Source organism: Notamacropus eugenii, chromosome 2 (assembly GCF_028372415.1).
Source record: "Notamacropus eugenii isolate mMacEug1 chromosome 2, mMacEug1.pri_v2, whole genome shotgun sequence".
NCBI classification, from domain to species: domain Eukaryota; kingdom Metazoa; phylum Chordata; class Mammalia; order Diprotodontia; family Macropodidae; genus Notamacropus; species Notamacropus eugenii.
The window spans coordinates 232,170,960-232,198,042 of NC_092873.1; the positions used below are offsets into that span (position 1 = coordinate 232,170,960).

The 27,083-nt window shown below is 37.7% G+C and overlaps 1 protein-coding gene across 6 annotated transcripts in view; it reads right to left on the minus strand.

Moving 5' to 3' along the window:
- Positions 1–27,083, minus strand: part of PLAGL1 (PLAG1 like zinc finger 1) — a 145,994-nt gene that overhangs the window by 15,237 nt on the left and 103,674 nt on the right. For 5 of the 6 annotated variants that reach the window (XM_072643506.1, XM_072643508.1, XM_072643505.1 and 2 more), the window contains 3 exons: positions 16,435–16,549; positions 14,700–14,848; positions 3,172–3,675 (listed from right to left, as the gene is read on the minus strand). In XM_072643506.1, coding sequence (XP_072499607.1) covers positions 3,172–3,323 — 152 coding nt within the window. In that variant the 5' untranslated portion in view covers positions 3,324–3,675; positions 14,700–14,848; positions 16,435–16,549. The remainder of the gene's footprint in view (positions 1–3,171; positions 3,676–14,699; positions 14,849–16,434; positions 16,550–27,083) is intronic. The other variant, XM_072643510.1, reaches the window with a different exon arrangement.

A 27,083-nucleotide genomic window follows, 5' to 3' on the forward strand; every position in this document is an offset into this window, starting at 1 on the left:
CACTATACTACACTGTACCCCTTATAAAATGTTATACCCAGAACTGATACAATGCTCCAAATATTACCTGACCATGGCGAAATGCACACAGTGGTTTTATTGCCTTCCTATACCAACTCTAGGGTTAGAAGACCTAGGTACAAATCTCACCTCTAACATTTACTGCCTGAGTTAACATGTGGCAAGTCACTTAAGCTACACAGGATTCAAGTTCCTTCATCTGTAAAACAGATAATAAGAGACTACTGTGAAAATCGAATGAGAGAAGATACCTTTTTTCTTGCAGAACTTAAAATTCTATCTAAATATTAATTATTATTATTAGCTTCAAAATTCCTATTATCCAATTTCATCTGTTGCAAATTCTGAATTAAACTAAGCATCTCTTGATCATTTCAGGAACAACAAATACTTTGACTTTGAGAGATAACATTGTGCTGCTGTGAAAATTGTGAGTATTATACATGTTTAACTTTTGTACACGACTATGCTATATAATATGACTGACTATGCATTCATTATAGCATTCACAGATTATCATATTCAGTCAGTCAAGTCAACATTTATTAAGTGCCTACTGTGTGCCAAAAGGGGCATCTAGGTGGCACAGAGCACTGGGACTGAGATTCATCTTCCTGAATTCAAATGTGGCCTCGGACACTAGTTGTATGACCCTGTCACTTAACTGTGTCTGCCTCAATTACCTCATCTATAAAGTGAGCTGATAAGGCAGTGGTAAACCACTCCAGGATCTTTGCCAAGAAAACCCCCACTGGGGGCATGAAGAGTCAGATATGACTGAAAACAACTGAACAACAACAAATGCGGGCCAGACACTGTGCTAAGTGTTGGCGATACAAAGAAAGGTACAAGACAATTCCCTGCTCTTGAGAGTAAGAAGACTGAAAAGGTAGGAGGGTCAGGTTATGAAGTGTTTTAAATGTCAGATGGAGGATTTCATGTTTCATCCTGGAGGGGATAGGGAGCCAGTGCAGTTAACTGAATGGAGGTAGGAGTAGAGGTAAAATGGTCTGACCTAAGCTTAAGGAAGACTGGTTTGACAATGGAGTGGAACATAGACTGGAATGGGGAGATAACTGAGGCAGTAGGACCAACCCAAAAGCTACTGCAATCATTCAAGCATGAGATGATGACGACAGCCTGCCCCAGGTGGATGGCAGTATCCAAGTCGAGAAGATGGCATATGAGAGATGTTGCAAAGATCAAATCAACGTGATGAGTAAGAAGAAGGTGAGACAAAGTGAGGAGCTACAGAGGAGGCACTCTAGGTTCTTAAACCTGGATGTATAATTGATATATTACTTGCCTTCTCAATGGGTGGGAGAGGAAGGGGAAGAAGAAAGAGTTTCAAAATGTTTTTTTTAAAGAATGTTAAAAACAAATAATAAGTTTTTTAAAAGACATCAGAATTCAGAGTAAGTTCAATGGTCAATTTTGGTTCCAAAGTCCAATGATACAGCACATTTCCCCGGGTAAAGAAGTGGTAGACTCCATGTGTGGGATGTGGCATACACTGTCAGATGTGGACACTGTGTCAGATAATTGGGGAGGGGATAAAATATTAAAAAGTGATAGCAGTTAAAAACAAAAAAGCAGCGAGATAAATTTGAAAATTTATTATGAAGAGTAACATCCCTCATAAAGTTTATCTTCTAAGGTAACATGGCATCACACATATATGATACACAGGGCCAAATTATCAGTGGTGTTGCTATAAACTAAAGGACCCACCAAAGCAAGCACTGCATACAAACTGCAGCAAACTTATCTTCTAACATGGCAGGAAAGGAACATGAAAAAGCATGTCCTCACTGCCTTTTGGGACTGTCTTTTTCAATAAGTCAGTCCTTTCCCTGCATATTGATCACAGATGCTATTGCCAATAATACTCTTAGAGGCTCTCCATTTTGAGTGAATCCCCTCCACTAAATGTGGTAGGTCCTCAAAAGAAAGCTCCTATGGATAATTTCAATTACATTAAATTAAAAAGTTTTTTGCTCAAACAAAAACAATGCAACCAAGATTGGAAGGAAAGCAGAAAGCTGGGAAACTATTTTTACAGTCATTGTTTCTGATAAAGGCCTCATTTCTAAAATATATAGAGAACTGATCAAAGGATATGAACAAGCAGTTTTCAGAGGAAGAAGTTAAAGCTATTTATAGTCATGAAAAAATGCTCTAAATCACTACTGATTAGAGAAATATAAACTAAAACAACTTAGAGGTACCACCTCACACCTATCAGATTGGCTAACATGAAAGAAAAGAAAAATGATAAATGTTGGAGAAGATGTGGGAAAACTGGAACATTAATGCACTGTTGGCGGAATTGTCAACTGATCTAACCATTCTGGAGAGCAATTCTGAACTATGCCCAAAGGGCTCTAAAGCTGTGATACCCTTTGATCCAGCAATACCACTATTAGGTCTGTACCCCAAAAAGATCATAAAACAGGGGAAAGGACCCACATGTACAAAAATATTTATAGCAGCTCTTTTTGTGGTAGCAAAGAATTGGAAATTGAGGAGATGCTAATCAACTGGGAAATGGCTGAACAAGTTGTGGCATATGAATATAATGGAATACTATTGTGATGAGCAAGCAAATTTTAGAAAAACCTGGAAAGAATTACATAAACTAACACTGAGTGAAGGGGGCAGAACCAAGAACATGGTACACAGCAACAGCAACATTGTGCGATGATCAACTGGGACAGACCTAGCTCTTCTCATAACAATACAATAATCCAAGACAATTCCAAAAAACTTGTGAGGGAAAATGCTAACCATATCCAGAGAAAGAACTATGGAGTCTGAATGCAGATCAAAGCATACTATTTTCACTTTGTTTTTGCTTTTTCTTTCTTATGGTTTTCGCCTTTTGTTCTGATTTTTCTTTTACAACATGATTAATGTGGAAATATATTAAATATGATTGTACATGTATAACCCATATCAGATTGTCTTGGGAAGGAGGGAAGAAAGGAAAAAAATCTGGAACTCAAAATCTTACAAAAATCAATGTTGAAAACTATCTTGACACCTAATGAAAAAAATGCTATTAAATAAAAAAAAAAGCTCCTACAACATCATTCACTTAAAGTTTGTTCAGCATTGCTGCCTCCTATCCCCACCCCCCAGTGATCTTACCTGATAAGTTTATATTTGGAAATGAATCCTTTTGCACAGCCTTGCTGCAAGCACTTGTAAGGACGTTCCCCTGTGTGGGAGTAAGTGTGGATAGTGAATTTTTCCAGGGTAAGAAGTATCTTCCCACATAACTGGCAAGGATAAGTTGCCATGGACTTTGCTTCTCACCCCTTCGTCTTCAGTCTGGCTGCTGGGTTGTTGTCCCATTTAGGCACAAGTGGAAGAACAGTACTGTATACACTAACTAAACCGCAAGAGCTACACAAGCTTGAGGCCAAAAGAGATGGCACCAAGGTTCTAGGCAAATGATCTTTGCCTAGGTTTGTACCTCTATGTTTCTTTTGCTTTGCTTTTTTAGTCTTCCAAGTCCCAGCTTCTTAGGCAATCTCTAGCTGGTGGCTGACAGTCTGTGTTTACTGAGGCACACAGGTGAGATTCCCATGGTGCGAAATTGCTAAACTCATCACTATAGCTGGAGCATTTCCAAGTATCACCCGATTTTATCTGTAGAGAGAAAAGAAACAGTTCCTCCATGTTAGCTACTTCAAAAGTATTTTTTTCTCCATCAGCTTATGATCAAATACCTAGAGAGAGAAGTGAAACCTCCAAAGACAGTAAAAATATTTTTCTATTTCCACTGAAGGGTCATGCCATAGTCTGACTCTCACCAAAGTCACAAGCATACTCACCAGGGTAAAGAGAGTGGCTAAGACGAAAAGCTCAGATTCCTTTTTGATAACTACAACTTCTCCTATAAATATGACCCTGTACGCAGAGAACTGTGCTTTCAGTTCAGCATTCAACTCAGCTGACTGAATTAAAGAGAGAAAGCAGGCAAAAACACCAGTACCACCATTCAGTGTGCATGTGTATTTTGCTCATTCATAAACAAAATCAACCCTGCTTATTCAAAAACTGGGATGTCCCTCTCCTCATATTATGATTGCTATATAAACTGTTTGGCACACCTGTTTAAACTTCCAGGAGACATTGGGATAAGAGTACATTTGTATTTGCCTCAACTTATTTGGTTACATGATTATTGTGCAGTAAGACTTGTGAGAACATTATTTTAGCTGAGCATAACTATTCTTTATGTACTAGATTGCAATGAAATGGTGTGAAGATGAATTATTATTAGAATAGAAACAAAGAGCTTAGATATTAGCTAAGGCTGATTATAGGCTTGTAGGCACCGTCCTCCTAATGACAATTCACAAATGTATCACTGGAATTTATATAGGAGCATTAGAGTTTGCAGAATACATATGTGATCCCAGTTGAGCTTCATAAATCTATGAACAAGGTTCTATAGGTATTATTACCTCGTTTTACAGATGAGAAAACTGAGGCTGAGAGATGTTGGGTGATGTCTACGGTCTCTTATATAGGAAATGTCAGCAGTGGAATTTAAATCCAAGTTTTTCTTATTCTCTATCCACCACTGGCAGTCTCTCCCCACTCTAGTCTACTGGGCATACGACCACCAGATTAATCTTCTTGAAACCCAAGTTTAGTTTGGTGCCTGGCTCACAGTCCTTCCTTCTTCCTCAACTCTGTCTTCATACCAGGGGCCTTCAACATATGAAGTGATACTCCCTCAAACACCCTACCTTTACAATTCCTCAATTTACTCATTTCATATAATTTGTTCCTTACTCAACCTCAGCCATACACAAAGATGGTCATGATCTTACCATCTCTTGCAAATACATTATCTTCATGTTCATGAACTCTGAAATTCCTTTATCTGAACACAATCTACTGTCTTTCTATCCTCTCCCTCTCCCCCACAACACCAAAACATGCTTTTTATTTATACATCTCTGCCTTTCAGATATCTCAAACTGGATGTCCTGTAGATATTTTAAATTCAACATGTACAAAACCAAACTCATTATCTTTCACCTTAAACCCTCCCTCCCCCACTACCCACCCTATTACTATAAAGGGCATCACCATCCTCCCTGTCCCTCATGATGGCCTAGGCATCATCCTCAACTCGTCACTGTCTCTTTCCTCTCACATTCTATCTGTTGCTATGACCTGTCAATGTCACCTATGCCGCATCTCCCAAATATGTCTCCTTCTCTACTCTCACACTATCACCATTCTCCTGCAGGTCCTCATCATCTCGCACCTGGAGGCTAGTTAGTAAAGGCAATTATTACTACAGTATATTTCAAAAAGTAAGGTGGTAGTCTGGAAAAAAAACACCTCTCAGCTTGCATCAGAGAGAAAAACAGTCCTTATTCAAAGAGAAACAATGTCTGAGAGAGTTGGTGCTGCTAAGCTTAGCTATATAGAATGCTGGGGCAATTAGTTGTCCTGGGCATCTGAAAGCTGGAAGTTATCCCTTTAAAATCCCAAAACTTTTACATTTTATCGTAATCTGAACCTTTTCTAGATGGCTTAAGATCATCATTAGCATTGATCATTGTGATATGCTTCAGTCATAGCTAGACATAAAGTACTTTAGACCACAGATGCCTCCTACCCCACACCTCTCCCCATCCTGACCATTAAACCCTGGAGCATAAACCTTCTCTGTGTCATAGACATTTTTGGCAAACTGGTGAAAACTTACAGAACCTTTCTTAGAATAATGTTTTTAAATGCATAAGAAAAATAACATAACATAGAATAACAAAGGAAACCAAAACACTGAAATACCGTTACCAAAATACTAAAAACAAAAAACAAAACCAAACAAACAAATGAAAAAAAACCAAGTTCATGCACCTCAAGTTAAGAATGACCTGGTATAGAGGAAAGAGCATTGATTACCTATATTTAGTAATCAACAGACCTATATTTAGGTCTTAGCCCTGATGTTCACGTGGAACAAAACCATGGACAGGTCACAATGTCTGCCAGTCATAGTTTCCCCACATGTAAATCTGAGATAAAAATAACACCTACCTCACAATTAAATAATGCATTTAAAGTACTTTGCAAGCCTTAAAGTGCTATATAAATGGAAGCTTTTATTATTGACCATAATTTCCCCATTGGCCAAATGAACAGGATATTTACACTACCTATCTCACAGGTTTGCTATGAGGAAATTGCAAAGTTAAGCAAAGGTGGTTCAAATGTAAATGGCTATTATTACCTGGCTGGTATGTCTTCAGTGTGACACATGTAATACCTTCAAGGACTCTTTTGGGAAGACTAATGATGCCTTCTCTCCTCCTCTAAACCCAGCCACATTGTAGAGTTATGGGTTACAGTGTTTGTACATATCCTGCCCCCCTTCATAACCTCTGTCCCCATGGATTGCAAAATTGTCCTGTCTTTTCTCTCCTCATGAATGTCCCTATTGTCTGTCAGAATGTTTACTTCTCACTGCTTTCTTCATTCTTAGCTCTTCTGTTTCCTGTTGCTTCTTCATGGCTCTCAGCTTTCCCCTGAATGCTGACCTTTAAGACACATTGCTAGTACATCCTTTCCTTCTCCATAGCATGATGGCTATAATCACTGGATCATCTGCTTTTCTCTAGTTTTTTGCTCAGGGACAATAACCCCTCAAATCCAGCCTCAGACATTTACTAGCTGTGTGATTCTGGTCAAATCACTTAACCATGTTTGCCTCAGTTTCCTCATATCTAAAATGATCTAGAGAAGGAAATGGCAAACCATTCTAATATCTCTGCCAAGAAAACCCCAAATGGAGTCACAAGAGTTGTACATGACTGAAAAAATGATTAACATTATTTATGCCAAAGCATTAGCATGCATAATAGGAATCCGATGCAAATGTGCTTACATTTTTAAAAATACACACATGTATTATAGTAGCAAAGAAAGTCCCAGTCACATATCATATCCTAAAAGTCATAAAGGTGACAAAGTATATGATGATTATAGTGTCTAATGATGCAAATTGAGCATGCTATGCTCTACATACAATAGAGTCCTACAATGCAGTTTATTGTATGACCCACCTCCAAAACACACATTCATTTCTACATCATCATCTTTCTGGAGGAAAAAAAATATTAGAGCAACTGATATTGCAGGTCTGTATCTCTTGACCCAAGACATTTTCATGAGCATGGTCAAGGTTGAAAAGGATGCTGGGACAAGTGAAGAGACAATCAGGAATAATCATATGATATTGGTAATAAGGTGTCCTCAATCAGATGATGCTTCCTTAGAGGGTTTCTCTCTTATGTCTTCCTCTTACCCTGAATGGAACATAGTAACAACAAATAGAACAAAAGGGACAGTCATATACTTCCTGACAAGTAAGAGACAGGTTTTCTATTTTTTCTTCTACTTCACAAATCTCATCTCTAAATTTTTCCGTTTCTCCCACTGAGTCTGTCCTCCCCAAACTGCTTACATGAGATCCATAGGCTCACTCTAATCAGAATGTTGTGAGGAACTAGAGATGATAATGCTATAAATAATAGCTGACACTTAGAGAGAACTTTAAGGTTTACAAAGTACCTGATAAGCATTCTCTCATTTGATTGTCACAATAATCCTGTGAGGCAGGTACTTTAAAGTATTATCCTCATTTATACATGAGAAAACAGGTTAAGAGCTGGTTACCAATCAAAAAATCAATGGAGCTTAAAGAATTATTGAACTGCCAGAAAACACAATCATTCCTATCTATACCCAGGGTGAGGAGAGTGGATACCCTCCAGCTTTGAAAAATAGAGTCCACCGGCTACAGATGGAGAAAGATAATAACACTTTGCCTATTCATCGACCACTGACCATCCTAACTCTAAGGACAAAGTCTGGCTGCAGAGTAAGAAGCAGATAGACAAAGGGAGGAGGGACTAAGAAAGGACAAAGCCTAATTCCCTAAAAGTATGCATGGAAGGCACATATTGACTGAAAATGTCATATGTAAATTTTGTAACTTTCCCCTTGGATTTGTTCCAGTAACACCAAGCCTCCTCCCTGCCATGCTCCCTGCAGAGCCTAGCAATAATATTTCAATACTTCCAGAATCTGTAATTTCTGCTGACACAAATCACAACCCACCTATAATTTAAGAGGTTGTCTTCAAAAGTTGATGTAGCCAAAAAAAATAAGCTGTGTCACCAAAAATAGCACTAAAACCCTTAAAAATCCAAAAAGAAAAGCACTGGGTTGTTTTCAAGAAGTCAGGGAGAGCAGGTGCTATAAAGCCCAGGCAAGCCAAATAGGAGAGGTACTGTCAGTTAGCAACCAGTAGGGGACAACAGTGAGCTAAATCCTAGTGCTTGGGAGCGGGGAAAGAATACAGTCACGGAGACTGGTGGCCCATGTCTCAGGTGAGAATCATCTTATCTAAGCTCTCTTTAAAGAGTGTGCTCCCAATATGGTATACTTTATATAGCATCACATATTTGATAGCATTATGTTCCATGTTTATTAATGATAATTTTCCTGGTTTTGGTTTAAAACTTTTGGAGTGGGATGGGGAAGACAAGTTCCTTTGCCTTTAATACAACACACTCCAACCTGCCTAGACTTTTCAAACAAAAGAACATGTTTCCTTTCTAGTCTAACAACCAATCTAGTATTAGCACCGCTTCTAGTCATGAAATTCACCATCAATCGCAACTAACTGAACTGTACGTGTTCTTACTCTTCATGTATTTCCACCTGGAAAGTTACTGAAGGTCACGGTGGAAGGCTGGCAGATGAATAATTCTGGTGTTGTGGGTCTGTTCTATGAAATGACACACCAGACATTCTTGTCTCTAACGAAGCAATATTTTAGCACTTGTCACTCTGGACAGATAGCATGTTTTCCCTAAAATATCAACACGTAGTTTTCAAACCCCCTATTACTAAAAATAACAGGCAAGTGATGGAGGTCTGCCAGTAGACCACACAACGGGATTGTCGTCTGCCTTATTTTGTTCACACCAGATTCCTTTGGGGGACAAGCGGGAGGCGAATAGAGATAAGGAGATTAGGACAAGAACAAAAAAAGTACCTGGGGCTGACTTTTACGTTTAAAGACAAGATCCAGGGATCTGGGTCAGTTCTGAGAAAGGGAGGGGGAAACAACGACCAGGCCATTTTTTCCATAGCTATCAGTGGTGTAACTATGGTGGGTGAGTAGGGAGAGGGATATCAGAGCAGAATTGCAATTCTCAATTTTTTTTAAACCTCTCAGAATGCAAATCATCTACTGGTGGTCAAGTGGTTTAATGGGACTGAGTTAATTATGATTTCTTTTTCCATTACTAGTGACACACGGTGGGAGATCTTTACTGAAAGGACACATTTCTACTTTTAGTTACCTATCAGAGCACTCTAAACTTCACTTTGGTCTCTTGAGCAATTATTTTAAGATAGATGTTTCTGAAGCATATGTCTAAATATATCATTTCCCTCATTACTCCATAAACTCCAGTAGCTCCCTATTACCTCTAAGGGTCAAGAGACCCGAGTTCAAATCTGACCTCAGAGATTTACTAGCTGTTCAACCTTGGCAAGTCACAATCTCTAAATGCTTCATCTGCAAAATGGAGACAATAATAGGGACTACTTTCCAGAGTTGTTGTGAGGTTAAGATGAGATAATATCTGTGTGTCTTACAAACCTTATTTACAACTTAAGGCATGCAGGCTCCCATATAAACTCTTTTTTATTGGCACTTAAGGCTCTTCATAACATGGCCCCTATCCACCTTTCTAGCCTTATTACAAATTGCTCGCCTTCATTCACTTTACGTACCATCTAATCTGTCCTCTTTCCTCCTACCTCTGTAACTCTGCACATCCTACTCCACATGACCTCACTTCTTCATCTTAAACTCTATCAAACTTCGTCTTAAACTCCTTCAAGACTCCAGCTCATGAGCTACTCTTGCACAAAGCCCTTCTTGATCCCCACAGCTACTAGTGTCTTCCTTCTAACCCAAGTTAATTTGTATTTATTTTGTACATAAAATCTCCTTAAGGACAGGAACTGCTTCACTTTTGTCTTTGTATCCCAACTGACCATCATGGTGCCTGATACATAAGTGCTTAATGAATTCTTGTTGATTGAATGAATGCTTAGAAGCTAGTTATAGACACATGACTTACTACATCTGATCTCTGATTTTTTTTTTTCCATTGCTGGGAATTTTTTAAGGTTCTGAAAGGCCACAGTATGTTATCCATCATTCTTTTGCCTGCAATATTTGTGGCAAATAATGTACTTGAGAAATTAGGAAAGAATCCTTTGAAATTTGTTCCTAAAATAATCTTGGTGAGACTATTTTTCCTGATTTGATTCACTTCATTAAGAACACAGAAGTCCTTGTACTATGAGAATAAAATAGAGGTTTCCTATATACAAAGCTTGCCATCTGAGGGGCACTTTAGGAAGTGTAAGACAATCAAAAATAAATCTAAGATAGAATTTGATATAAAGGAGAAACCTGGATAAAGTGCTATAAGAAATCTAAGAACCAAGATTTCCCTTTCAGCCAGACCACTTACATGATGAACCTTGAGAGAAAAGAACAATTTTTACAGGTAGAGTATGGAGAGATCATAGATAAATTCAAGGAAGAGTAGGACAAGATTGGGCAACATCTTGGATGGATTTGTGTAAAATGAACTGCTATTCAAAAATTATGTTGTAGCCATTGTAAAGGATTTTAAAAATGGGCTGGGGAGTTTACATTTTATTCTATAGGTAATAGTTATCAACTGATGGTTTTTGAGCAAGGGAACAACACAGTCAGACCCGTGCAACAGGAAGATTATTTTGGAGGAGAGACTGGAGAGTAGAGAGAGGGGAGACAGAGTCTATTTAGCATGTTATTACAATTGCACAGTGATGAGGATCTGACTGGTGGAAGTGTGAATGTTAAGGATGAGATGGATACAAGAGTTACTGTGGAGGGAATCTCAACAGGATTCATCCATTGGAGGGATGTAAGACTGATAGGGAGTAATAAAAGATTCAAGAAATGCTTCAAGATATCAATCAATACACATTTATTAAGTGCCTACCATGTGCCAGGCACCATACTAAGCACTGGGGATACAAAAAGACGCAAAAGGTAGTCCCTGTCCTCAAGGAATTTACAAGCAAATGAAGGACATCAAGCTTAGGTGACTGGGAGGATGACAGGAAAAAGAGGCATTGGAAGACTTTCTCCCAACTAAAGAGAGAAGCTTCCCTTGATCATTTTTATGGGTTTCAGCAGCAAATTTCTCCCCCCAAAGCAAAACTTTTCAGACAAATGATAAGAAAAGGTTCCTCTATGGAAAGAACCTTTATTTAAGTCCTATTCTGGCTCCTCATTTGGGTTGTTTTGAGTCCCATAAAGCCCAGTGAAAGATGAGAAAGTTCTGGAAGATTCCACCAAACTTTCCAGAAAGGTTTCAAGTATGGGACTCTCAATAGTCTATCTGTCCTTTGAGGACCCACTTAGCTAAGTTCTGAAAGGCTCATGCATCACCAGCAGGTTGGCCATCAGATGATATAAGAACTATGTTTTTCAGCTGTAGTATCAGATGAAGGAATGACACTGATAAGTTACAGAGCCTGCAGAGGGCAACCAACTGGGAATGTTTAGCCTGAAGAATATTCAGGTAGGACATAAAGAAGTCTTCAAGTGTTTGAAGGGCTGCCATGTGGAAGAAGGATTAGCCTTTTCAGAGGAAGGAATTGGAAGCAATAGGTAGAGTGGCAAAGGGTAGACTTTAGCTTGATAGAAGGAAAATATTCCTAACAATTAGTTATTCAAAGGCAAAATAGGCTGCATAAGCCACAGGTGAAAGTTAGGTGGAACAGGTGGACACCAAAGGTAGAAAGAGCCCTGAAAAGGGCTTGGCAGCCATCACACCAAAGGTACTGGTGACTACCAAACTGAAGGTCTACAGAACCGTTGTGCTGACCTCATTGTTATATGCTTGTGAAACATGGACAGTATTAGCACCATGCCAGGAAATTGAATGGCTTCCATTTGAACTGTCTTAGGAAGATTCTGAGGATCACCTGCAAGGATAAGTTACCAGACACTGAAGTCCTTGCTCGAGCTGAATTGCCAAGTATTCAAACTATGCTTCAGAGAGCGCAACTCCGATGGGCTGGCTACGTTGTTTGAATGCAAAAACGTATGCTTGCCAAAAAAGCTATTTTATGGAGAACTCGCATGGGGCAGGCGATCACATGGTGGCCAGAAGAAACGATACAAGGACACTCTCAGGATCTCTCTCAAGAACGTTAGATTTGACCATGCAACATGGGGAAACACTGGCACAGGACTGCTCAGCATGGCATGCCCACATCAGAAAAGGCGCTGTGCTCTATGAGCAAAGCATAATTGAGACAGCACAAAGTAAATGCAGGATGGGCAAATTTGGGATATCCACCCCAAATATTCAAACAGACTGTTTGTGCCCAACCTGTGGTAGAGCATTCTGAGCTAGTATTGGTCTGATAAGCCACAGTTGGACACAATGAATTTTCACTTTATCATGGTGATGTCATTTTGGTCCTCTTTTAAGATTTTAAGACATCAACCAACCACCAAGGCTGCATAAGAAGGTAGTTGTTTCCCCAACATCCTTCATCTTATCAAGTACACTGACATGATGTGACAACTTACTGGTACACTGCTATAGGGATTCCTATTCAGCTTTGGACTGGAATAAATGGCTGCTAAGATTCTTTCCAACTTTAAAATTCTGTGAAAACTGATTTTAAATTTGAAGATTTGGTGGGACTGTGATTTTCATTGGTGGAAAGAGGAAGTGAGGAGCTAAAAAGGAACTGTTAGGGAAAGGGATAAAAGAACACTGATGATGAATTTATAAGTTTTTCCTACTTCATGGTTTTGTCTTGGCTGCTTGAAAAGGAAAGTAAAGTATCATTATTCTTCTCCATTACATCTGTCAGTCTAAAAGAAGGTGTTGACTAGCCTTATTGTCTTAGACTATTTTTGCTGTTAGTCTTGTGAATAGTTTATCAACACAGGGATACAACAATCTTGTTTTTGTAGTGGAAAAAAAATCCAAGTAATTCAGAGGACTAACAAGAAAAACTGAAGCAATAAAGCACAATAAAGAAAAACAATAAGCAGAGTCCTGAACCACTGCTTCACCACAGTATGAAATAGTAAATCTGTACAATAGATAGACATGCAGATGAACTTTGTGATTGTGAATAGTGTTCAACAGCTAATTAACTGCAGTCTTTTTTGTATATGTATTTACAATACACTCAAAATTTGAATATGTTTAATGTTTTTCTGGTTGTTTATGTGGTAAAAAGCCAAAAAATACTGATAATGAAGGCGAGAGGGAGAATGGAGAGGAGTCAGAATGAAGGAGAAGGTAGAGAGGAGAAAAATAATGCTACTATTTTTAAAGATCTTGGGAAAAAACAAATCCAAAAGATTACTATGGCACACTTTATTTTTGTTTTGTCACATGATCTTGCCTCATCATAACATGGAAACATATCTCTACATTCTAACGCAGGTAATTATTAGTGAGAAGCCATATAGGCGGAGGATATAGAATTGGTCTCAGAGGCAGAAAGACTGGGGTGCCTCTCACACATATAGACTGGGAACCCTAAGGAAGTCACTTCATCTTGCACTGATCCAAGAAACTTTCTAAGACTCTTAAGTCACAGAACAAGTGGTTGATCTGCACTGGTCAAGTGAGTTTTCGCACCAGAAAATCCTTACTCTCATGAAATCGTAAGTCCAAAAGAAGTACATAAAAGAAACTCTAAGCATGAAGGACTAAGTTTGTTGATTTCTGGAAAGCACCTGATGCAATGGTGATTTAAAGTCAGTAATAAAACAATTAGTATAGATCAAAAGTTATTTCTTGAATAGAGGGAAAATCAGCAGAGTTAAATTTATGAAAAAAAAAAAGCAGATGTCCATCAACTGGGAAGTGGCTAAACAAATCATAATACACCAATGTAATGGAATAGTACTGTGCTGTAAGAAAAAAACAGATATGATGAACGTATGTGAAGCATGGTGAAACTTACACAAACTGAATCTAACTGAAGTAAGCGGAGCCAAAAAGTAATTTATACAATGACTACAACAGTGTACAGGGAAAGAATAACAATGAAAAAATAATCAAAAATGAAGATTTCAAAATTACAAAGAAAAAGCAGAACCCTAAAGAACTATGAGAAGAAACTTCCCTTTACTTCTTTGAAAGGGTGTGACGACCTCAGTCATAGCATATATTTTCAGATTTTTTAAAAACCAATTTATTGATGTTTTGCTAATTTTTTTCTCTTCTTTTTTCTCTTCTAAAAATGTGTTATATAAGATGATTCTTTGGAAGGGAAAAGGAATGAACACAGAGAATGGGATGAACACGCACAAAAAAATCAATAAAATTATTTTTAAAAAAATCAATCCCCATCACCAGGAAAGACTGAATAAAGAGCTGGAATAATGATTTCAGTGACATCAGTGCTTATGGAAAGACAACCATTCTACAGAGTCACTTCTTGGCTACCATCCCATATCTTTTAAAGAATGACATGCTAATAATATTAGTACATTTCTCCAAAATTTTCCAGTATTTACTTACTCTGTTGGTTCCCAATTTTATTTCCATCCAGAAAGGAAGTGAGGTAGGTAAGATGAGACAGGCACAAGTAGTAAACCTGTATTAGTTCAGCTGTGAGGTGGTCTGTGAAGTATGTATTTTCTGATAAGGCTTTGGCTGCAGTCCTCACTCTAAGAATAAAACATTAAATTACAACGCAGTATCAAATTTCACCCCCCAGAGCAGCTAGCTTTACTACAACAACAACAACATATATTTACTAAGTGCCCACTAAGTGCAAAGCACAGTCGTTTTGTAATTGCATATAGTATATTCTTCCTTTTATCCATAATAGGAAGGAATCAGAATTCTGAAGTTTAGAGGAATCTTCAATCGCCTTAATTTTAAGCACCAAACTCTTCTGGCTAGTGGAGTTTTAGACATTATCTTGCTCAAATCAAGGTATATGCTTGCCACCACCAATAATGATGACGGGTATGCACTAATCTAAAGAAAAACTGTTAGTGTAATGCCTTGATCAAAAAAGGCAGTGATACCATCTTTGAATATGACCATCAGTAGGCAGTCAATCGTCCAGTGAACAGAGTGCCTGGAGTCAGGAAGACTAATCTTCCTGGCCTCAGACACTCACTAGCTGTGTGATCCTGGGCAAGTCATTTAATCCTGTTTGCCTCCGTTTCCTCATCCATAAAAAGAACTGGTGAAGGAAATGGCAAATCACTCTAGTAATTTTGCCAAGAATACCCCAAATGAGGTAATGAAGAATTGGACACAACTGAAAAACTGAACAATAACAGCAAAATGATGTGTATACATGTTATATCAATATAAAAATAAAGATGCTTAATCCCCAAGTCTTGAAATTTAGCCCTCAGAAATGCAGGTGTGTAGAAGTACACAGATAACAGTCGTCATTGCAATAATAATAATAAACAGCGAGCGTTTATATAGTGTTTACTGTGTGCCAGGCTTTGTGTTAAATGCTTTACAAATATTACCTTATTATTTACAAATATTACCAACAACCTTGGGAGACAGGTGCCATTATTATCCCCATTTTTTAGCTGAAGAAACTGAGGTAAGCAGAGGTTAAATGATCTGCCTGAAGTCACAGAGCTAGTAAGTGTCTGAAGCTGAACCTGAACTCAGGTCTTCCTGATTCCAGGCCAGAGCTCTATCCACTATACCACTTAGCTGCCTACTAGACAAACAGACAGATATATTGGTCTGGATGTGTGTGTGTGTGTGTATACACTCATGTATATATTTTATGTAAAAACATCACATTTGTTCATAGGCTGACAATCCTGAACTTGCAAAAGATATGGATGTGGTGGGAGAAAATGCTGGAAGAGATGGGACAGCAGTAGTTCATAATGTGCAGTTCATTTGTAATTCAGATATTTATAAGTCTGAAACTTTCTATATATACATCCTTTGGTATTTCACTTTCCCACATATTGAAAGGGAAAAAAAATCATTTTCTCTCTAATCATTTTTCTCTCTAATGATCCCCTTTTTTCCAGATTGGAAAAAAATAATCAATTGTGTTAGTAGAAATGTCATTTAGGTACTTTGTTTTTTGTCAAGAAAAACTGACTTGCCACTGGCTAGGGTAGGTACCATCCCACCACAGATATGTAGACACAGTCACACACACATACCCTATCTCCCTACATCATACTACTCCACCTACCTCCTTATCTTTAGTTCCCTCTTACCACCCCCTGGGCTAGAAGTTCAGGACAATCAGTACCCTCAATTTCCTTGCAACTCTGTGAGAAGTTTCAGGGATTCTCAAGCAATGATCTGGTGCTGTAGCAATTGTCTGGTCCTTCTGTCCTTGAACCAAAGACATGCGGATCCTAAACCTAAAATTTGGAGAGAAAGAAAATCTTTATTATATACTTCATTTATTCATTCAACTGTTTATCGAGTATCTACTTATGTGCTAAGCACTGAATAAAATAAGCAAGAAAGGTATATGATTGCTAATGTGAGTTGTGGTGAAGGAGGAAAAGGAGTGACTAAGGTATGAAAGCAAGAGAACCAAGGGGACACATACAAGTGGCAGGCAAATAAAATTGTGACAAGCAAAACAGGTTACTGAATTGGGCTAGACAATAAAAAAGGGAAAGTCTAAAGTGAAGATACTTGCGTTAAAACCATAAAGCTGGACAAGAGTTTACAAAGCTATTTCAGTCAGTATTGAGACAAGTTGTAGAGTAACAGGTTGTAACAGACTGTGGCTTCCTATCAATGGAGCTCAAGGACGTGGTAGCCCCATGCAACAACAGCCCCTTAAAGGAGTCACAGTACAGAAACCAGGGATTCTGTTTTCTATGCCCAACAATAATAACTGACAATTACCATAAAAATTTGGAAGAGAACTAGGTGTGGTACCCTTTCATCACTCTTATTAGGGTATAAAGTCTTAACTAAACAAGGGATAGAAGTGATTTATGAAAGAGAAAATGGGTAATTTCTATGTCATTAAATTGAAAAGCTTTTTCATGAACAAAATTAATGCAACCAGGACAAAAAGTAAACAGATTGAAAAAAAATCTTTGTCAAATATCTGTGATCCCATGTATTCCATATATAAAAGTAATTAAGTAAAGTATATGAGATCAAAAACCAATCGCTAAAATATAGACAAAGGATACTAAGTTCTCAAAAGAATGGCAAAATATTAACAAAATATATGAGAAAGAATGCTCCAAATCAGTAATAATAAGAAAAATGCACATCAAAACAACTCAGAGGTTTCATGAACACCCAATAAATTGGCAAAGATGACAAAGTAAATACCCATTTATTGCCAGGTAACTAAAGAACTCATGGTACTTAAATATAATGAAATATTACTGTCTGGAATACAGAGAAGCTTGAGATGAATGTTATGAACGAACTTGTACAAAAAAGAAACAAGCAGAATCAGAAAAACAATATACACAACGACTATAACAAGGTAAATGGGAAGAATAGTAACCAAATTATGTGAACTGAATGCTGAAAAATAATAATGACCAATCTTGGAAAGGAAAAAAGAGACACAAAAAGCAATCTCCCTGAACCCCTTTGTAGAACTGAGAAACTGAATGTGGAAGACTGCATATAATACGTACTTTTTGAAAATGTCACTTTTACTGAAACTTTTTGGGGGATTCCTTTTTAATCTTTGTTTTAAGGGATGAAAACTTTCTGGAAGGAATACATTGGGAAATGTAGGTGATATAAAAACAAAGACATCGATGCAAATTTATTCTAAAATAATGGCTGACATTTACATAGAATTTTATAGTTTATAAGGCCCTTTAAACAACCATTGACCATTATTTTACTTAATCCATTCAACAACGCTGTAAGGTATATAAACATTATCTTCATTTCACAGAAAGGGAGGTTAAGTGACATCATAGAGATTTTAAGTGGCAAAGTCAGAACTCAAACCAGATGTCCTGAACATCAAATGGATAAGCTTTCCAATACCTCACACTGCCCTTCCAGGAAAGCTCTTACTAAATTAGACACAAGATAATCACAGAGAAGAGGCTTTTTTGTTGCTGCACATTTCCCTGATCAAACAAACCTTCTCAAGTGGTAGTGTTGGTACTTATAATGTTAATTTAGTTGACTTTCCCCTGTTCTAAAAACAAACTTCAATCTAAAGTAATTAACTTAATCCTACATTAAACTTTGGTGTATCAAATGCTTTCCAGGAAGAGATTTATTATTTTAGCATTTAAACTGGTTTTCTACTCAACTATTTCCCCTTCCAACTTGCTCCTCCATGTTTATAAAGTATCTTATAAGGGGAAATGAAATATATTTGGACATGATGAGTCTACAGTGTTTCTGTATCTGACAAAATACAAATAATTTGTGAAACATGTATTTCCCTTGGAGATAGTCCTCACACCCTTTAAGAATAAAATATCCAATTACAGAACTAAAAAGTGATTCAGTGTCAGTATCACATTTCTCCCTCCTCTATCCCTCAAAAGCAACAGACATTTATTAAGCAACAATATCGTGCAAGTCTAAACTAATGAGACATTGACTCATGGATAGCACCCAGGTATAAAAACAGTTTCATAAGGAAATAAACTGCCTCTGGAAGATCATGGAGTTAAAGCTAGAAGGAACGTAAAAAGTCATCTACAGTTCAGCCTTCTCATTTTAAAAATGAGACAATAGTCCAGGAAATTCACGTTTGCCCAAGGTAACACAGGTGGTAAATGAGAGAGCCAGGATTGGAATCTAGGTTCTCTGACTCTTCTTGTTCAGTGATTTTTCAGTCACATCTGACTCTTTCGTGACCCCATTTGGAGTTTTCATGGCAAAGATACTGAGTGGTTTGGCTCATTTCATAGATGAGAAAAGTGATGCAAACAATAAGTGATTTGCCCAGGGTCACAGAGCTATTAAGTGTCTGTAGCCAGGGTTGAACTCGGGTCTTCCTGACTCCAGCCCAGTGCTCTGTCCACTGTGTCATCTACCTGCCCTCTCTAACTCTAAATCCAGTGTATTTCCTACAGCCCCATGCTGCCTCTTGTATCCCAAAATCTTCACCCCTGAAGTGTGAAAGAAATGTCACTTGAGAAAGTGTTCAATAAAAGCATAAATGTTAGAACTGGGTTACAATTAATTTTGAAACTGATTACTATGTAACTCTAGCTGGTTCACTGTGGTCACAACGGTTCACTAAGAGAAATTAGAATTTGAAAGTTCTATGCAAGTTTCCCAAGTACAAAAGCAAACTTTTGACCCAAAGTTCACCAGCTTTCATTTTTTCTACTATACCTTCCTAACTTCAGTGAACCCAGCGGTGTGCTTGGGGGGATTGTTCATCTTTCAGTGTGACCATTTATACCTCAGAACTAAGTAATCACTATAAACCAGGGTTTGACTTATTGTCTTTTAATTTTTTTAGACCAAAGACAGTGTTCATGTGGATTAAACTTAAAACTATGTCTCACCTACTTTTTTTTTTCTGGAGAGTCCCACTGTTAAACATTGATCAACATGTTTCTTGGCATATCACAATCAGAGTGAAATTATGTTAGGTGAAGAAAAGTGAAGAAAGTTTACGAATGAACACAGTGGAGAATAAATACAGGACAGAGAGTGATTTCTAAAATGTTGGCTAAGTTGATTTAAGCAAACAGTCTGTTGAAGATTATAATCAGTGTCGTAAGCAATTGCTGGAAAGACTTGTCCATTTGAGAAACTGAGACAAAGAACGGCTGTTATGGGAGGATGTATCTAATCACCAGAGTTGCTGACCTTATCACTGAGGGTTACTCCTCTTCGATTCATTAAAATCATAAAACTCCTGAATAAACCTTTAAACAACCCTCAGATAGTTTGCCTCTGGTTCCTTCTAAGAATGTGCTTCTAGAGGGGACATTGATCACTTTTTCACGTGATGCTCTGAGTAGGTAAAAGATGGAAAAACTCGAACTTAGCCAGCAGCAGCCCAGACGATTGCGTGAATAGGGCTACAGTGGTGAGAATCTAAAAGTCTGGTTTCCTCACAGGAAATGTGTGAAGGCAAAAGCTGATATGAAGAAGAGTAAGGCGTACTTATCAAAGATTATATAAAACTTAGCAGTAACATGAGATCTCTGTGGCATAGAAACTTGAAATAACTCAAAACTATTTGAAATATCTGGGAAAGGCAATCAAAACTTAAGTGGATTTTTAAAAATTATTTTGATGTTAAAAATTATAATAATTCAATATAAACAGCTTAGTTCTTAGAGTGTCACAAACATAAAAATGCTGCTGTTGAGTCAATGCAGTCGTGACTGATGTGTTGTGACCCCATCTGGGGTTTTCCAGGCAAAGATACTGGAGTAGTTTGCCATTTCCTTTTCCAGCTTATTCTGCACATGAGAAAACTGAGGCAAACAGGGTTAAGTGGCTTGTTCAGAATCACATAGCTAGTGTCTGTGACCAAATTGAATTCAGATCTTCTGACTCCAGGTCTGGTATTCTATCTACCTAAAAATAAGATCCTGAAACTCCAGAAAAAGCATAAATGTGAATGCAAAAACTGTGGCCAGAATCTGATTTATTTCATGGTCAAACAACAGGACTAAAGGTGAATGGCAACTTGAAAGGACAAAACATACACTAATATATTAATAATATAAAGTCACAACCTCTCTAAACTCAGTTGCTTCATCTGTAAAATGGGGATAATAATAACAGTATCTAATTCATAATGCTGCAGTAAGGATCACATGAGATGATCACATGTAAAGAAGTCTGCAAATGTTGAAACTCTTACGCATATTGCCATGTACACATATTTAAATACACCTTTATGACAAACAGCGTTCACATATTTCAAAAGAAGTACACCAGGATTACTTAATTGGGAGGTTAGAGTTCTTATATTCAAAAAGAAATAGTTCCCACTCATAAGGTCTCCTTTTTTTCAGGTATATATTATTGGCATAAGATCACAGGATCATAGACTTTGAGCTAGGAGAACTCTCAGAAACTGTCTGGTCCAATGCCTTCATTTTACAGATGAGGAAATTGAGGACCAGAAAAGCTGACTCTTCCCCAAGGTCAGGATTTTAATTGAGGTTACCTTACTCCATATTCAGTGTTTGCTGTGCCAGTAAGTTCTAGGTATTCATACCTAATTACTGCATATCATAATGTGGCAGAAAGATCACCATACCCTGAGAATCAAAAGATCTGAATCTCATTCTTTCTTGTCTTTTACATTTGCTACTTTGCTAAAGGCAAATCACTTAAGCTCTCAGCTTAACCAAATCAACGTAAAATGGGAATATTGATACCTGCACTACCTACCTAATAGGGCTATTGTGAAGAGAGTACTTGGTAAATTTCAGAAATGTGTGTATGTGTGTGTGTGTGTGCATATGTGTGCTCCCGCTCTATTATTGTTACTGAAATAAAAGAAGCTTTTTCTAAAGCAAAACTTCACCTCTCTGACATACAATTCAGCTTGTCTCTAAGATATCTTGCATATTGTCAGGACTTGTTTCCCCAAGCAAAACTAATGCATGTAGGCAGGGAATATTTCCCTCAGCTCTCCATGTCGATTTCAATTGTTTCAAACTCCACAAAGCACATTCCATACTGTGAAATACTAACTTTAATTCAAAATACAATGTTTCTTTTGCATTGAAGTTCTCACACAATTCTTTTATTTGTTCTGAAATGATAACCATTTCCCCATATTTGATTAAGAGAAATAGATCAGATAACAGGAGGTCTAAGACACTATTTCTCATCTACTCTTATGGTTTATCAAATAGAAGGAAAAAAGTGGGAAGGAAACAAAAAGAAAAAATGAAGGAGAATCCTACCAGATGGAGCACCTCTCCTCTTCCCCCTTATACCTTTCACCTCCCATTCACTGTATTAAGTAAATCCCCCTTTGTTTGTTCAACAAACCATTACAATTACAAGTTTAATGAGGAAGAACTTGAACTCTATATAACTGTCCTTGCTATCCATGTGTGTGGTCCTTTCCACAGTCTATTTACAGGGCTGTTTCAGTTGACTATTCTATCCTTATCTTAGGACTTCACAATTTGTCTTAAGAATAAGCTACTCCCTTTCTTATTGCTATTATGTTTGCTGCTACTTCCCAGTTCACATTTATATCAAAAGTTGTGCCTTACTGCATGTATGCTTGAAGGGTTTCTTATGCCCACTCTTAGTTGTGATTCCTCTCCAATACAGCTCCTTTACATAAAAGCTGTTTAGGTTTCCTGACACCATCCTTCCTTTCTACATGCCCTGCCAGTAGAATTCCAATTTTGAAGAACACTTTACACCCAACACATAAGACCTAAAGGAATGAAAGGGTTGGTCAAGGGTGGGGGAAAACATTTAGGGGAGATATTTAACATATCTTAAAATACATACTGCTAAGTTCCAAAGAACAGAACACGGCACCACCACTCACTCATTCTCCCATTCTCTCATATTTGTATCTTTGATCCTCTCCTTTTCTTCACCTCTTACATGCAATAATTTATCAAGTCCCATTTAGTCTATATCCATAGCATTTCTAATATCTGTCTTCTTTTTAATTCTGGGATCACCCTTGTTCAAATTAAATAAAGTCCATACAGCACTTGATAAAACTTAAGTGTAGTATGAACAGCAGCAGTAGGAATAACAGTGGTAGTCGTTGTCGTCGTCGTCATCATCATCATCATCATCATCATCATCATCTCAAATATATGAGCCTGGACTTATGTAACATACTCTATATATGACTTCCTGCTTCCCTTTCTCCTTTCCCCTATTCATTTTTTATACTACAGTAAGAACATCCTTTTCTTGTACATAGATCTAGTCATGTCATTCTTATACTCAAAAATATTCAATGGCTCCCCACTGCTTCCTATACAAAAAAAAGTTCAAACTCCCTTTCTTGCCATTCAAGCTCCTCTACGACCTGGCACCAACTTGTATACAACCTTACCTTTCTAGCTTCATTTTATATTATTTATTTCCATGTCCATGCTTCTGTCAAATTGAAGAGCTAAGAATGTTAGCCTGGTGGAGAATTCCTTATACAGCAAGATCCTCAATAAGTAAATAGGAATCACTTCCCACTAATGCTGTCCGTGACATTTTGGGATAGCTCTGCCCTCTCAAGTCTCCATGTCTTTTACTCAATTGTTCCTTGTGGGTGAAATGCCCTCCACCTCCCTAGTTTGCCTGTTAAACTATGTTACCCATTCCTTTAAAGATCAACTCAAATAGTGTCTCCTCCATGAAGTTTTCTTTCATTCTCCTGATTGGTAACTAAGATCTCCCTGGACCTCACTGTTGCACTTCATTACCTTTGAAGTGACCCTGAACAAATTACTTCCTTTCTGCATCTCATTTTCCTTATCTTCAAAATAAGAGTTTGAATAAGATCATGGATACAGAGCAAGAAAGGACTGAAGAAGCCAAGTTAGTCCAACCCCCTCATTTTACAGATAAGAAAAGTGAAATCCAGGGTCACAACAGGTAGTGTAGGCAGTAAGTATGAGAAGCAGGTCTAGAAACCAGTTCCTCTAATTCTCGCACTAGTACTTTTCCCACTGTACCACACTGACGGCCTAAATGACACCTGAGGTCCCTTCCATCATCCAAAATAATATTGGATAGTATGTCATATGTTATCATATTCCTACTAAACAGGTGGCAGAGATTCCATCTTATCTAAGCTTTGCATCTCTTATAACACCTAAAACACTGCTTTGCATACAACAGGCACTTAATAAAAGTTTGTTTATTTGACCTGTTGATGAGCATGGGCAGCAATCACAGAAACATAGGATTTAGAAACAGAACCTTAGAGATCATCTAGTCCAGTCACCTCATTTTACAGATGAAGAAATGGAAAGTAACTTTGTTCAAGGTCATACTTACTGCAGACCTACAAATCCAAGTACTCTGATTCCAAATTCAAAGATCTTTTCCTTAGATGACACTTTCCCTCTAGCGAGAAAATGAGTTTTGATCAATATAAGGAATAATTTTCTTATTTAGAGCTATCCAAAATGGAATAAGTTGCTTTGTGAGATTCCTCATCAGTGGAAGCCTGGTTGACTTCTTGACAAGGATGTTGTGGGAATGTTTCCTAGATTTGATTTTAGATAATTATTAAGGTCTTTTCCAATGCTAAGATTCAATGACTCTGTGCACATAAATCCCTCTGTGTAGAATGGATAACTGGACTTTGTATTTGCTCCTAGAGGCAACAGGAAGCCACTGGAGTTTATTCAGTAGGAATGATGGTATGATTAGAAGTATGTTTTAGGAAAATCACTTTGGTGGCTGAATGCAGATTAAATCGGAGTAGGAAGAGACTTGAAGCAGGGAGATCTACCAGCAAGCAATTGTAATAATCAAAATATGAGGTGATAAGGGCCTGCACCAGTGAAATAATAATAGTTAGCATTTATATAGCATTTTAAGGTTTGCAAAGCATATTACATAACAATTTAATATGATCCTCACAACAACCTTATGAAGGAGGTGCTATTATTTCCCATTTCACAGATGAGGAAACTGAGGCTGAGAGAAGGTAAGTGAATTTCTCACAGTCACGCAGCTATGTGTCTGAAATGGAATTTGAACTCTGGTCTTCCTGACTCTAAGTCCAACACTATCTACTTATGTGGAAATGCTTTGTAAAGTGTGAAGTGCTATCCAAATCTCACCTCATGCTTTACTAAGAAAATAAAGGAATTCACACGAGATCCTTCTGCTATCCTAGTCTACATCTCAAAACCCCTTGCCATTCCTCTCCCCTGCTCCAGCCAACAGAGGGATGGAGGATCTGGGAGCCTTCTCCTTCCTTGCCCTGAACTACTAGTAAGAAACTGGAAGGCAAGACCAGCACCACCTGCTGCCACTGAGGTGAACCACTGACCTTTCTCTTTTCTTAATCCACTGCCACTGTCCCAGAGCCCAGTTTCCACCAGGAATACAAACTCAGCATGTCCAAGACAGAATTTATTATCTTTCCCAAATCAATCCTTCTTCTAAACTTCTCCTTTTCTGTCAAGAGTTCCATAGTCCTTTCAGAAGTCACTCAGTCTGATAAATTTGGAGTCATCCTCAACTCTTCACTTTCCCTCACTTACAAATCCAATCAGTTGTGAGATTGTGAGATCTTTTTGCCTCCCTCACATCCATCCCCTTTCTTCCACTCATACAGTCACCCCACCTAAATCAGGACCTTATCATCTAATGATGGTCTTTTTTCAAGTCTTTCCTCTCTAATGCAAATTTTACATTGCCACCAGAGATCTCTTAAAGCAGAGTTCTGTCCACATCACTCTGCTTCTCAAAATTTTCAGATGCTTCCTTCTGTCTTCTAGGACAATGCCTTCATTACTTCAAGTCCTTCATGGCTTTGCTTCAATGTCTTTTTCCAGACTTAATACATCATTACCCTTGTTCCATGTGGTACAGTCCAGCCAAACTGTCCAACTTGCTGTTGCCTATACATGACATTCCTCCTCCCCCACCCCTGGAACACATTCCATCTTTATTTCCATCTCATCAAATCCCTAGTTCTGTCAAAACTCAAATGCTATTATATAGACTTTTTTGTTACTCAGTGCCTTCCCTTTTGAAATTTTTTAAAAAATACATTACACTCATTTATATTTAATGTATTGTTTCCTCAGATAGGAAGTAAACTCTTTGAGGGTTGGTACTATTTTATTTTGTCTTTGTATCAACAGTACCTAGCATAGTATTTAGTATATAAGAACTAGGACAGAGACTAGACCAGGGGTGGAGAACCTTCTAGGTCCTTGGGTACAGCCTTCTGACTGAGTCCAAGTTTTATAGAACAAATTCTTTTATTAAGAGAATTTGTTCTGTGAAGTTTGGATTCAGTCAAAGACCACACTTGAGGACCTAGAGGACCACATGTAGCCTTAAGACCACAGGTTCCCCACCCCTGCACTAGACCAACGTGTCAATCAACACTTATTAAGTGCCTGTTATGTGCCAAGTACTGTGTTGTTCAGCATAGGATTCAATATTCAATAGAACAGGGAACTCTTGGGGGAGGAAGCTCCTCTATTTCTACTATGCCACAGTTGCCTCTCTTGGTATATAGTAGGTGCTTAACAAATGCTTGGTTGATAGACTGTCTGGCAAACAATAAAGAACGGTAAAGTACCTCAGTATCTGCTAAAGCTGCATTATTTTTTGGCCTATCTTTTCGAAAAATGTATTTTTGAGGTTTTTTGCACTATTTTGGTCATCCCTCCCCTCCCTGCTTAAGACTCTGCAGAGAAATCAGGCAACCAGGTCTTTTTTACAATACTCTATTCTTGTAAAAGTCAGGGCAGCACTTACACTGTTTCAACTTAAAATGGTTCTCAATATTTAGTAAAGCCTTTTACATTTTGTTTGACGGTATAATAATAGCGATTCACATTTATAAGGTGCCTTCAATTCTACAAAGGGCTTTACTTATAACAACCCTGTATTGAAAAGTCACTTACTTGTATTATGTGTGAGAGCCATATGCAAATCCAGTTGGACAAGCTAGAAAACTAAATTTGCTTTTAGCAAGTTCAAAGAGGCCACTGTTGAATTTTTAATGAAAGTTTACATTTTATAACAATATTCAGAAAAAATTAATATTTTAACTCAATAGACTTCTGTATCCACAAGCGCAAACCAATGCAATAAAACAATCTAAAATGAATTAAAAAGAGAAAGAATATGTTTAATCAAATAGCCAAAACATTTTGGTCACTTAAATATTTTAAAAAGTGAGATAGTGTTAAAATTTATGAAAACTGAGGTTTCAAAAGATTCAAATTTCAAAACTTCATCATTTTGTATTGTAAAAATTGATTGTGATACTTGACTCCTTTT